Source organism: Caenorhabditis briggsae (genome assembly GCF_000004555.2).
Source record: "Caenorhabditis briggsae complete genome, chrI, whole genome shotgun sequence".
NCBI classification, from domain to species: Eukaryota; Metazoa; Nematoda; class Chromadorea; order Rhabditida; family Rhabditidae; genus Caenorhabditis; species Caenorhabditis briggsae.
In genome coordinates this window covers 10362593-10375151 of record NC_013489.2, presented here as the reverse complement: position 1 = coordinate 10375151, position 12559 = coordinate 10362593, and the positions used below count along the sequence as shown (strand labels likewise).

The 12559-nt window shown below is 37.2% G+C and overlaps 5 protein-coding genes across 5 annotated transcripts in view; 3 read left to right on the top strand and 2 right to left on the bottom strand.

The window, feature by feature from the left end:
• Window positions 1-5622, top strand: part of CBG12791 — a gene marked incomplete at both ends in the record, with an annotated part of 7271 nt that extends 1649 nt beyond the window's left edge. The window contains 10 exons of the mRNA XM_045241172.1: window positions 1542-1661; window positions 1709-1888; window positions 1932-2071; window positions 2117-2232; window positions 2551-2840; window positions 2887-3617; window positions 4384-4471; window positions 4698-4927; window positions 4982-5370; window positions 5416-5622. Of these exons, the coding sequence (XP_045094970.1) occupies window positions 1542-1661; window positions 1709-1888; window positions 1932-2071; window positions 2117-2232; window positions 2551-2840; window positions 2887-3617; window positions 4384-4471; window positions 4698-4927; window positions 4982-5370; window positions 5416-5622 (2491 nt within the window). The remainder of the gene's footprint in view (window positions 1-1541; window positions 1662-1708; window positions 1889-1931; window positions 2072-2116; window positions 2233-2550; window positions 2841-2886; window positions 3618-4383; window positions 4472-4697; window positions 4928-4981; window positions 5371-5415) is intronic.
• Window positions 5623-6247: 625 nt separating this feature from the next.
• On the top strand, window positions 6248-6589 carry CBG12790 (the record flags this gene model as incomplete). Its single annotated transcript, XM_002640219.1, has 2 exons — window positions 6248-6411; window positions 6457-6589. 2 exons carry the CDS (start codon window positions 6248-6250, stop codon window positions 6587-6589), a joined length of 297 nt encoding a protein of 98 aa, XP_002640265.1.
• Window positions 6590-7077: 488 nt separating this feature from the next.
• Window positions 7078-9297, bottom strand: CBG12789 (the record flags this gene model as incomplete). The annotated part of the gene is made up of 8 exons (XM_045241171.1): window positions 7078-7248; window positions 7503-7607; window positions 7655-8002; window positions 8053-8148; window positions 8191-8260; window positions 8305-8399; window positions 9040-9150; window positions 9196-9297. 8 exons carry the CDS (start codon window positions 9295-9297, stop codon window positions 7078-7080), a joined length of 1098 nt encoding a protein of 365 aa, XP_045094969.1.
• A 155-nt stretch (window positions 9298-9452) lies between these two features.
• Window positions 9453-10333, top strand: CBG12788 (the record flags this gene model as incomplete). The annotated part of the gene is made up of 5 exons (XM_002640217.1): window positions 9453-9518; window positions 9562-9623; window positions 9892-9962; window positions 10087-10165; window positions 10216-10333. 5 exons carry the CDS (start codon window positions 9453-9455, stop codon window positions 10331-10333), a joined length of 396 nt encoding a protein of 131 aa, XP_002640263.1.
• Window positions 10334-10918: 585 nt separating this feature from the next.
• On the bottom strand, window positions 10919-12183 carry CBG12787 (the record flags this gene model as incomplete). Its single annotated transcript, XM_045241170.1, has 6 exons — window positions 10919-11274; window positions 11322-11445; window positions 11493-11584; window positions 11852-11895; window positions 11940-12111; window positions 12162-12183. 6 exons carry the CDS (start codon window positions 12181-12183, stop codon window positions 10919-10921), a joined length of 810 nt encoding a protein of 269 aa, XP_045094968.1.
• Between the last annotated feature and the right edge of the window lie 376 nt (window positions 12184-12559).

The following is a 12559-nucleotide window of genomic DNA, read 5'->3' as shown; positions in this document are numbered from 1 at the left end:
TTACCAGTTCGAACTTGTAACAGTTCGATTCTGTCCGCGTTCTGTTCTGGTACGTGTGCGAAAAAAGGACTGTTCTGAATTGAATCTGTTCGATTTTAGGTCTGTTCGAATTTGAAAACGTTCGAATTCGTCGTACCCCCGTATTGGCGATGGGAATCTCTTATATCGATTAGTTTATCTAGCTATAGTTGTAATAAGATGTTATTTTGTTCAGATCTTCCAATATCGTTCATTTTCCCTTTCAGATTTTACAAAGTGAGCATTTTTCCAGTTTTCACAGAATGCTCTCACACAAGAAAAATTATGGCCGAAAGTTTAAAATATTTCGACGATATAACATAATAATTTTTCCCTTCAAAATTTCGATAGAAAACTTGAAAAAAATTCAACAAGGTTCTTGAAATTGGCATTATTTCGCATAACTTTGTTTTCGAAATGATTCGTGTTTCTCGGATTTTTTCCTTTGTTTATTTCGTAATAATCGGAAAACTTACCAACCAACCTTTATTCCACCTGAAAAATATATCATCCCGCTTATTCCGAAGTAAAACAGAAAAATCCTAATTTCAAGAAAAACCGGATTTTGTAACAAATTTTACCAATTTCTTTACTAAAAATAAGTTGTATTTCAGTTAGCCATAATTTTTAAATGGGAAAACAGTGAGAAGTTCTTTGAAAACAGGAAACATGATCAATATGATCGAAAAATTGATCAAGATCGGCGGTGAAAAAATTTGCTAAACAACGCGCACTAGCGTAATAGCGGAGTGTCGTTTTTGGGTTGTCGTTTTCATGGGAAAAGCGTGCATGCTATATGGATGCTATGTATATGGGTGCGCCCACCGGCGACCAGTCGTGCCCAGCGCCGACGCATATAGCGCGCACGCGCTACCCACAGAATTATTATGGGTGCACATAGCATCCTATATGCGCGTCTAGACATATACCATGCGCAGCCGTTACCCTGTGCTGGTGGTTTCTAGGCTATTTCAAAGTGATGGTCTAACTTTTGCAAATTGAGGTGTCTGGCCCATTAACTTTTATGGCCTAGAAATTGTCTAATTTTCATCGAGTGTTTTTTAGGCTCTTTCAAAATGATGACCTAATTTTCGCAAGTTGAGTTTTCTAGGCCACCAACCTTCATGACCTAGAAATGAACTAATTTTCGCATGGTGTGTTTTTAGGCTATTTAAAAAAAGTGGCTTAATTTTTGCTTGGTTGAGTTTTCTAGGCCACCAACTTTTTGGCCTGGAAATGACTGGATATTCATCTTGTGTGTTTTTCGGGAATTTCAACATGTTGGCCTAACTTTCGCAAGTTGAGCTTTCTAGGTCATTTTTCACAGTGGCCTAGTTTTCGCAAGTTGAGTTTCCTAGGCCATCAACTTTTATGGAACGAACATTCGAACCTTTGCAACGACTTTTTCTATAGGATGCAAGAAATTTTTATCGTTGTCTTGAACAACTTCTATGTACTGTTTCAAAATGTTCACAAAACTTTCACAATTCGAAATGTGATATTTCAGTTTCAACGTTTTTCAGCTCCACCAAAGCCTCCGACGAATGCATGAACTACTGGACAGCCCATGAACAGAAACAAGGAGCTCTCTCACCATCTGAAAACAATCAACGATTGGATCTATGTGCTAATGCTTCTGCTCAGTGAGCCCTTTACAATTTTCGAAAATCTTCAAACTTGTTTTTTTCAGAGGTTTCCAAGACGCCCATCCAATTGTCGAAATTCCAGGAGGCACCGGATGGTCAGACACTTCTTATGACCCACCGGTTTTCCTTCCGACCAGAGGATACTATGTGTCTTCTCGCCACGTCATCACAGATATGATTCTGATTCAGAAGAAGTACAATAAGGAAGATTGCGAAAGGAATAAGTGAGGGAATTCTAATGATTTTTCTGAATGCCAATTTTTTCAGTAAGGACATGATGTCGATGCTCGAAATGAATGAATTCAAAATTGTTAAGGCTACATTAATTGGAGAATGTAGAGATGAACCATATGGATTTTTGCTTCTGGAGACTGCCTGGCCAACTGATCACGCTTATGGGTGCATCAGTAAGGGATGCGTTGTTCGAATAGTTTAAGAAAATTATTTTTTAGGACACACCATACCGAACTGGCATGAAAATGAACGCATGGACAACGAACAAAATCATCGTATTTACCCTGGAATCTACGACACCGATCCAAACACCTATACCGGACAGTTTCGTCAGGTACTGAATATTTTTGAACCCATAAGTTTTGACTTTCACTCGGAAAGTCATCAGAACGTTCGAACCACTAAACTAGGTAAATTGGCGACCATCATAAATGGCCTACTAATAGACTGATATTGATTTTGTGTATTTTCTAGGATATTCACTATGGTGACCTAGAACTTGCAAAAGTTAGGCCGCAATGTTGACCTAGAAAACACACCAGTTTATGTTAGACCATTTCTGGATAATCAACACGATGGCCTAGAAAAATCATGTTGAGAAAATTAGGCAACTATGTTAAAATCATTCAAAACCACACCATGAGCATGTTAGACCGTTGCTGGACCATCATATTTTCAGCAAACAAGAAGCGGTTACTGCCATGAACAAACTGATCAGACCTTTTGCGCTGTTGCCTATTACACTCGTCGCGACCATTTCCGAGAGCCTGGATTGACACTGGATATGGAATGGAATACGCCTCGAAGAAAAACGAAAAACTGGATGTTGGCTGGAATCACAATTCAAACGACACCACAGGCAAATTCTCAACCCATATCAGTTGTTCTATCCATTCATGGGTTCCTGGATCAGATTTGTGCGGCAAGTGGGATTTGTAAAGAGTAAGGGAGCTTTTTGTTGTGTATCGCATAAAAAGTATTGTTACAGGAAAGCTGATGTACCCAGTGACGATACACCATTCAAGTCAAAGGAAGTCTCGGCACCTGAGGATTGTCTACCGATTCCATCCGATGGTCACGTCGTCTGGACACCAGATTCAACTTTGCCTCCAGGTTCTGAAGATTCGGAAACATCAGAAACAAGTCCCGGAATGGTCCCTCCGACATACGTCCCTGCACCAGTTTTTACAAAACCAACGGATTCCTCTGGAATGATTCCTCCGACATATGTTCCTGCACCAGTCTTCACAAAATCAACAAAGTCTGGATGTCTAAAGTGCTCTGGTAGTGTTGCACCGACTTATGTACCAGCCCCTGTTCGAGAGGGTCCATGGAGCATTCCGAAAATGACTGTACCCGCAGAAACTACGACTTTCGAGACTACGACCACTACGGAAGCTACAACGACTACTGAGGAAGCGACCACTACAACAGTAACAACTACGGAGCCAACCACAACGACATCAACTACTGTAGAGCCAGCAACCACAGCGAAATCCACAACTGTAGAGCCTACCACCACGTCTACAGTTCCGACCACGATTACTACATCGGACTCTTTGAATACTAGGATTCCCGGAGCTCCAGTATTCATGTCCACTAAAAAATCCACTTCACCTTCACTGCCAGAAACGTTTACATTTTCGAGTAGCATTGATGAAATTGCTCCTTCCTACACGTCAACACAAGCAACTTCTGATAAGGCCACGACAACTACAGGTTCCTGTTTCACACACATATCTAATTCAAAACGGAATATTTCAGGTACTCCTTTGTCACCTGTCACTGTTAAAACTTCTAGACCATGTCCGGCAGGTGAAAAACGTGAAAAATCACAATAAACACTTCGATTGTTCCGAAAAAACCCGGAAAAATTTCCATGTAAGAAAGGCGCTACGATGCCGTAGCCTAGGTTTCTCACTGCACGGGAATTCAAATCCTTTTTTCAACGCCGTTTTTCGGGGTTTTAGGATTTTTTTTAAATTTTTTCGCAATAATATTAGGAAAATACATATTTTTGAAACATTTTAATGCAATAAAAATTTTTGGTCGGAATCCCCCTTTAAACATAATTTTTAAATCAAAACGCAAGAAATGCCTCTATTCCTTTCAGATTTTCAGAAAATCAGAGAAAAGTCTGGAACTCCTCCTAATATCTATTGTTAAAAAACATATTTCAAAAGTTTGACCCGAATAGCCTGACTAAAAATTGGACTCTTGACCTCCGTGTCAACCAGAGTCATCATCCAAAAAAAAATTTCAAATCCCATACGTGGACCTCAAAACTCTTCTCCTTCAGTGTTCATCAGCTACACCTCCTTATTTCTATTTCAATCTGGTTTTTTTCCCTTCAAACTCTACAAAAAAGTGAGAAACAAAGTAAACAAGAATGATAAAAGGTGGAAGATCGAAACTCACAAGAAGACCATCTATGTAGGATTTTTCAAAATATTTTATAAAAAATATAAAGTAGCTTGAATTCCAGTCACAGTGCTGAGCTCGCTTCACCATCCGGAAGATCTGGAAGTTCGAGTCCATCTATTCCACAAAAAGGATTCAGAAGCAAGCCGGTTGTAAGAATTCAGAAATTGAATCTACCGTAATCCTTGAATAATATCTTCAGAGACTCCGAAAAGTGACATCCTGTGATAAAAACAATTTAAAATTGAGTGGAAAAGATAGGGTAGGAAAAAGAAGAAAAAATAAGAAGGGGAGCAGTGAGCATGAAAAAGAATAAACGCGAACATCAACGGAATTGATTCGAGAATCAGCAGAAAAAACAGCAGATGATGAGAATAGACCAAAGGAAGAAAAAAAACCGAATCCTTACGATCAGATTTTTGCATTGGAGACTAAATACAAAACGGATTATGAGGATATGAAAAAGGGGAAACACGACAAAAAGGAATTGAGACAATCACAGATCGGAAGCATTTTTGATCCGATTTCAGGTCCATCTGTTCCAGCTGTCAGTGGAGTTAATGGGGTGAAAAATAAAATGAAATGGAAGATCGATGTGGATCCAATAGGTTGTTTAGAAAAATTTGTCGATATCAGAAATAAAATTTAAAAAAATATTTCAGAACTGAATGGTGATCAAAAAATGCAAGAAGTACTCGAAAAACTGAAAGAACTACGAAAGAATTCCGGATTAAATCCGTGCAAAGTTCTCAAAGCCAACGAGCACATGATGTCGAATAGTGACGATGAGCCAACAGAAGAGTTGATTCATATGAGTGCTCGAATTCTTCAACTCGTCAAAATGGAAGCATTGATCTCGAAGGAAATCTCCAAAGAAGATCAAGAACTTTTGAAAGGTTACTGTAGATGTGGAGATCATAAGGACAAGACTGAGTCGATTTTTGAGACGATAACATGCTCGATTCTGGAGAAGGTGGCATCGAAAAATGAATTCATTCGACATGTTTCAATTCCAGGTCAATTGAGACTTTTTGCAGTTGACGAGAAAAGAGTCTGTTCATTTCTTTATTAAAAAATCCCAACAAATTTTTTCCAGTCAAAACTGCCAACGATGGCTTTGATGATTGTTCGAAAAGACTTGTTCTACTACGCATGGGACAAACAGGCGACACCAATGGACGATGAGCAATTGGATCAAACATGGAGCAGTATGACATTCAAAAGTTTCGTTGTTCGTCAAAGTGCTCCACTTCCACCACAGCCTGCTTTAATAAAAAGTGCTCATTTTCAACCATATTACTAAAAGTTGGGTTATTGGTGTGTTTGGTTTTTAAAATAAAAATGAAGATTGAATCTTTTTTGTGTCTGTTAATTTGAATGATATTGAGGGTGGTACCCGGGATGAGAATGAGAACGGGATGGGGATGAGAAGATTTTTTGTGTTTTTATTTTTTTTTAACTCTTGATTCTCAATGAAACTTTTTACTGATGAAAGAGTGGGAAATAGGTTACTTCTGTTATAAATTTCAGTGAGAATAATCAGGAACTGAGATGATTCCCTTCAACTTTCGAGCTGAGCAACTAGTAGTTATAATTCTGGGTGTGTTTCGAACAACAAAAAACGTAGAGATAGCAATAAAAATGCATATTTAATATCATATTCAGTAAACAATTTGAATGTTCACCAAGAAAAATGCAAAGAAAAACATGAAATTACAATCTATTCCCATCCACGTGCCAAACAACCATCGTAAAATGTCCGAACTCGCAACTTATCGTTGCTTCGACACCGTCCCATCTTTGGATACTGTAGTCTCCTTGGATTTCCTTGTAATCTTCTTCAGCACTAAAATATTATGAGAATTACAGTAATCCCAGATCAAAGTTTTCGATGTCCGTGTCCTCATTTTCGAAAAACAATTTTAAATATGCCATTCGAGGGGAACCACCGGCACGCCAGTGTCTTAAAAATGAGTTCAAATCTAATTCGGTTTCTAAAATTGTTTTTCGAAAATAGTGACACATTTGTCGAAAACTTTGATCGAGATTTGGAAATTGTTGAAACAAACGAAGTGAGAAGGTTTCGCGTAGTGTAAGTTACTATTCTTGGACTACTGTAATTCTCATAATTTTTTAGTGCTGAAGAAGATTACACTGAAATTCAAGGAGACTACAGTATCCAAAGATGGGACGGTGTCGAAGCAACGATAAGTTGTCAGTTCGGATATTTTACGATGGTTGTTTGGCACGTGGATGGGAATAGATTGTAATTTCATGTTTTTCTTTGCATTTTTCTTGTTAAACAATCGAAGTGTTTATTGAATCTGATAATAACTACATATGTATTTTTATCTCCTTGTTTTTTGTTGTCCAAAACTCCCCCAGAATTATAACTACATAGACTAACTACATAGAACATAGTTGCTCAGTTCGAAAGTTAAAAAGATAACTATCTCGGTTCCTGATTAATTAAAAAACAAGCATGTCTTAATTCCGTTTATATATGTTTCAAAATCTATGTTTAAAATCCCACGTTTTAATTCTCAATTTTAATTCCCAATTTTTCACTTTGATTTCACTTCTGATTTTCGATTCCAATTCTTCACTCTCAATTTTTTTACTTCGATGTTCCCATCCCAATTTTTCTCTCCCATTTTATAATCCATGTCAAAACTGACATATCTTGAACTCGAATAACTATAATACACTTTGCATAGTAAAATTTAATATTTCTCATATTTATTCTCAATAAAAGCATTTATTTGGTTACATGTTCGGCACTTGGTTTCGGTGGATTCTTGAACTCATTGATCTCCGTTTCCTCCCAATCATACGGAAACTCATTTCTTCCACTGGAAAGAATCGCATTCGTCAAAAGTCCATAGATCTCATTGTAGTTCGGAGTGTCGGTGAATGAGATGTTGTCGACCTGGAAAATAGAAAACATTGCTCAGTTTTTCGAATAAAGCTTCCATTCGGTCGGGCAATTTAGCCGACCGACCGACCAAATTTGTGCATTTGTTTGTTCGTCAACACGCCAGAGGGTGTTTGCGTACGCTGCATTTCTTGATTTTGTACGCAAACACTCTTTAGCATGTTGACGCGCAAAAGCAAGAAATCGGTTGGCTCGGTTGCCGATTTTCGATCGTTGCTTTATTTTTTTTTTTAGAAAAATGACCAGACCATGTGCATAATATTGACAAACTCTGGTGGAAGACCTCCAAGCATCTCACGCATATGAAGACCGTTGCGACACAATTTCTGATAGTCATGAACGTCTTTTGGCTTCTGAAAATGAATTTTTTGTTCGATGAATAATTGTTCCCTTTTCCAACCTTTAAATGAGCCCATGGAAGGCATCCCTTGACGAGCTCAACACTCAGATAAAACCACATTTCCAAATCTTCCATTCTCGAAAATTCAACTCGAGAGAAGGCGGCACGTGGCATATGACGAAGACTTCCAACATATTTCCATGGCTTCGATGATGGTGGTTTCAATGTTCCATCCTTGTTCGTGAACTGATGAGCGAATCCAAAATCGAGAATGTAGATCTGGAAAAGAATAAATTTTAGATTACTGAATTTTTTTGTTCCAACATTTCTCAGATCCGAATTATTATCACCAGTAAATCTTCCGATTGCAAAAACCGACGGTGCCACGTTGCGATGAATGAATCCGAGCTGAAAACTGTTGAACTGAAATTCTCCGAAAACTAAGTAAAAAACGTTACACGATGAAGTTCCTCGAGACCCTTCAGACATTGTTGGGATACACTCAAACCACATGCAACCGATAGTTTTCCACCTGGTTGACGTTTACGAAGAGTCTGAGCAATTTCGGGTTACTGTAGTTTTTATATGGACCCTACTCTCAAATTTTTTCCACACAGAGTGATAGCAATCCAATTGTAGTCTTTCTCATTTCCTTTTTCGAATAGCCTGAAATGCTCTACTTTGGTAAGATCCTTTAGAATTTTTCCCACTTGCAAAATTGTTTGCACTGATTCTTCTTTTCCACAGTCAACAAAACGAACAATTCGAACTGTAACATTTTGATTGGCTCCGTTTTCCGTTCCACCTGAAAATTTAATTCGGAAAGGTGAACCATGCGCATTAAAAATTCACGGTTATCTAAAAAGTTTTAAAAGTATTTGAAACGGTAAAAAAATTGTGTAAGGTACGGTGAAACGTTTTATTGCATCAAAATGAGCAGAAAACCATGAAGATTTACATGATAATAATTAAAAAAATGCCTTTACCGAGAAAAACCGGATCCAAAAACGAAGTTGGCTATTGAGGACGAGCTCGAGTTTTCTAGTCCCCCGCGGCCGTAGCCAACGCGCTAAAATTTAGTAATTGATTTTTCGAAATCTGAAAATATCTGAAAAGCACTGAAATTCCAGAAAAAAAAATTAAAGTAAGAAATTTTAGCGCGCTTGCCGCGGCTCATCTCAAAGAGTCAACCTTTTTTTTGGTGCGTTTTTCTCAATAAAGGGTTCTTTTGTGAACCTACACGATTTTCTGCACAGAAAAAATACAAAAATATTTCCCTCTTCTGTTTCAAATACTTTTTAAACTTTTTGCATAACGGGGAATTTCAATCAATCTCATATTCCGTCTGCGAGGTTCCGAAAACTAATATTTTTGAAAATCTTTCGATGTTGTCCCAAAAATTTGTTTTGATGATTATGATCTGTTTGTTTTTTCTTGAACCTCACTTTAACAGCCGCCAATTTCTTTTTGCGAATGTGCTCAGCCACATAAATCGTATTGAACCCCTTGTCTGACTCAATCGCTTTCACCACTTTCCAATTCTTTCCAATCTCTCCCTTGAAAATTCTAAGTACCAATTAAAACCTAACCACCCTGATTACCGGTTTCATCGCCTTCAAATCTCGCTGTCCACTCAGTTTCTCATCAAATTCCGGAAGTTGCGGACATTCTCGATCCGCGTCGGTGACGTTACGATCCTCCATTTTCTTCTGAGCCGAGAAATCGCTTTTCTTATTTTTCTATCTGTTGCGAAATACGAGATTTTTTGGTTTTAAAGTTTTTGGGAGACAATCCACATTGAGCCACGTCCCTCTTTTGAAAAACCAAGGAAAAAAGTCAGTCTTCAGTCAGTCCACGAATGAACGAGTGCGGCCACTGCTCCGTGAAGCTTGGCGAGGAGCCAGCACTTTTGGCAAATGGAAAAGTGAGACAAATGGAAGAACAGACATACAGATAGACATTTTCAGGTCTGGCATGTGAATCATCTGTTGTGTGATTTGTGCGAGTGTCGAATCAATGATGGCGAGAGGTAATTGGGGAAAAAGGTCTAAAAATTTTCAGGGACCAAATTTTTGCAGTCTACAAAAAAAAATTTAGTCATTAAAAAATGTTTAACCCCATCAAAAAATTTTCAGCACCAAATTTTTAGGGACCAAGATGTTTTTCAAGGACCACTTTTTTGAGGGCCTCATTTTTTTAAGTACCTAATTGTTTTAGGAACCGAACTTTTTTTTGGACTAGAATGTTTTAACGAACAAATTGTTAAGGACCAAAATTCCTTTAAAAAAAATTTTCAGATGCGTTCCACAAAACGGAATCATTTTGTGCTTCCAATGTCATATCAAAACGACTCGTCCAATATGCAAAGGTTTATTTTTCATGATTTTCGCTTAATGTCCAGAAAATTTTCACTGTTTTCAAGAACTTAAAAAAAAGGAACATTTTATCAAATTATTATTCTAAAACATCCACAATTTTTCAAATAATTCCAGGCTGCGGGGACTTCATCAAAACGAATGTGTGCGAGGCTCTCAACTCCACGTGGCATCCCACCTGCTTCCAGTGCTCTGTGTAATTCAGAATTCACTCGAATCATCCATCCAGAATAAACTATATTTCAGATGCCAAAAACCATTGGAAGTGAATTTCCATCAATTGCCAAACAAAATGTGCGTTCATTCGGAATGTTTTTGGGATCTTCAGCTGAGAATGGTCGTTTGCAAGGATCTTCCAAAATAGAGAAAAATGTGTGAAGCGTCGAGACTTGAAAAAAGCGGAAATCTTTTTTTTTGTTTTTTGATTAATAAAGTGTTTTTTTTCCGAACGACCAGTTGATGATTCTCAGTTATGCAAAAAGTTTAAGCAATATTTGAAACAGGAAAATTATTTTAAAGTGGTGTACAGTGAAATTGTTTATTGCTTTAATTTGTGTAGAAAATCATGTAGATTCACATAAAAAAAAGAAAGGAATTAAACCAAATATCCTTCATTGAGAGAAACTGCATCAAAAACGATATTTCGGAAGCTGGCTTTTAGGGACGAGCTTGAGTTTTCTAGAAAAAATGTTACTTGAATTTATTTTTCTCAATTTTCATTGTTTTTGCAGATTTTTTCAGGATTAAAGAGAAATGTTTTAAGATATTTTGGGAGAAAATGAACAAAATCCCTCGAAAAACCTTGAAAATCTAGGGAATAATGTTCAATTACGAAATTTTCCCATTTCTGATCAAGTCTTGTAGAGTACAGTGTAAACCCATCAATAATCCAACGTTATGCAAAAGTTTGAACATTATTTGAAACAGAAAATTTTTTAAATTTTTATTTTCATAGGAACAACATCAAAACTAGAATTATCAATTTTATCATCTTCGATTCTGCTGCTGACACCAAGTGTCCACGAGCCGACCAATTCCTTTCACTGTTGTATCCTTCTTCGCTATCTGGATTCTCCTCATACTCCTCATATTGTTCGGTTGTCCTTTTCTGAGTTACTCCTCCAGAATTCGTTACCCCTTCAGACGACGTCGGACCTCTCGGAAGATTTATTGTTGATGGTGTCACAGTGGTGGTTGGCTCGGTCGAAACACTTTCAGAACACACTCTTGTAAGTTCACAAATTCTTTTTTGGAGGCTTCGTATATCAGTGTGATAGGCGTTTCTAGCCTTATCATCGAACCCACCTAAAAAAGGTATTCAGAACATTCAGAACAAAAGTAAACTACAGTACTTGTTCCATCGATTCCAATCGCAATTGCTCCTCTGAGAGTTTCATTCTTGATCAGTGGTCCTCCACGATTTCCTTTTCTATACGTTTTTTCTACATTAATACTACCTTGATCGATTTCTTTTATCTGGAAACCTTTTTTGTAAATTTTCAACATTTTCTTGTAAATTATACCGTAGTCTTCGTATTAACAAATGTAACATCATTATTATCATGAGAAAATCCATATGAATATACTTTGTCGTTTTGTTGAATTATTGTTGTATCTGAAAAAAAAATCGTTGAATTATTTTAATTGAACGGTCGGTCGGTCGGATATATTTCTTGACCGAATGGAAGTCTGAATTTTGATCTCAAAAAAATAAACTTGCCATCTGCTAGGCATGGAAACTTGGCGTTATCTTGACTTTTCATCAATTCCAGCAACAATGGACTGTATTCAACTCCAAAATGTTCAGAACAAAAATCAAACAAGTAAGCTTCCTTTACTTCCAGATATTTGCAATTTGGATCTCTATAATCTGTACAATTACTCCAGAAAACTCGAAGTTCTCTTCGATATTTGTTTGGGACCTTTCTGAAATTATCTGGATTTTTCCCCAACTATAACCAAACTCTCACGTTGTCTCGTCACATGTATTCCGATCAGCCTTTTGGGAGTCGAGAAGCCATTTGACCGATTCTACAGTTTTATCGTCAATACTTCTAATTTTGGCTTCTAGCAAACATTGAGAAGAAGTGATCACATGTAATGGGGAAATGAAAAAACCAGCAGCTGTGAATTTAGATTCTCCTGAAAAAAAACTTTGGTTGCTGGCAGTTTAATTTTGCTCAAAATCTCACCAGAGGTTTGAACTCTAACCATAAAGCTATCATAGCCAAAAGATAATTGTTTATTTTTATCAGGTGATTCTAAATGGACTTTTTTAAGTTTCGAGAATTTTCAAGTCTCACCTAATTCAATTTTTCCACATTTCTCGAGACGTTGTTTGTTTTGATCAAAAGTTAAGTGACAGTTTGAATAACGTAAGAATAAGATTATTGTTATTATTTGAAATTTTAGAGAGAGTTCCATTTTTCAGGGAATCAATTGGAAATTTTTGAGGTCTATCGTGGATAGCTGAAAAGAAAAAATCCAAAAAAAAACTTCACGCAATAATTTCAATTTTTAGATCATATAATTTGCTGCTGTGATAGCTGAAACTGTGAGTGGAGCTGATTCACGGGGTTGCAAACGTGTA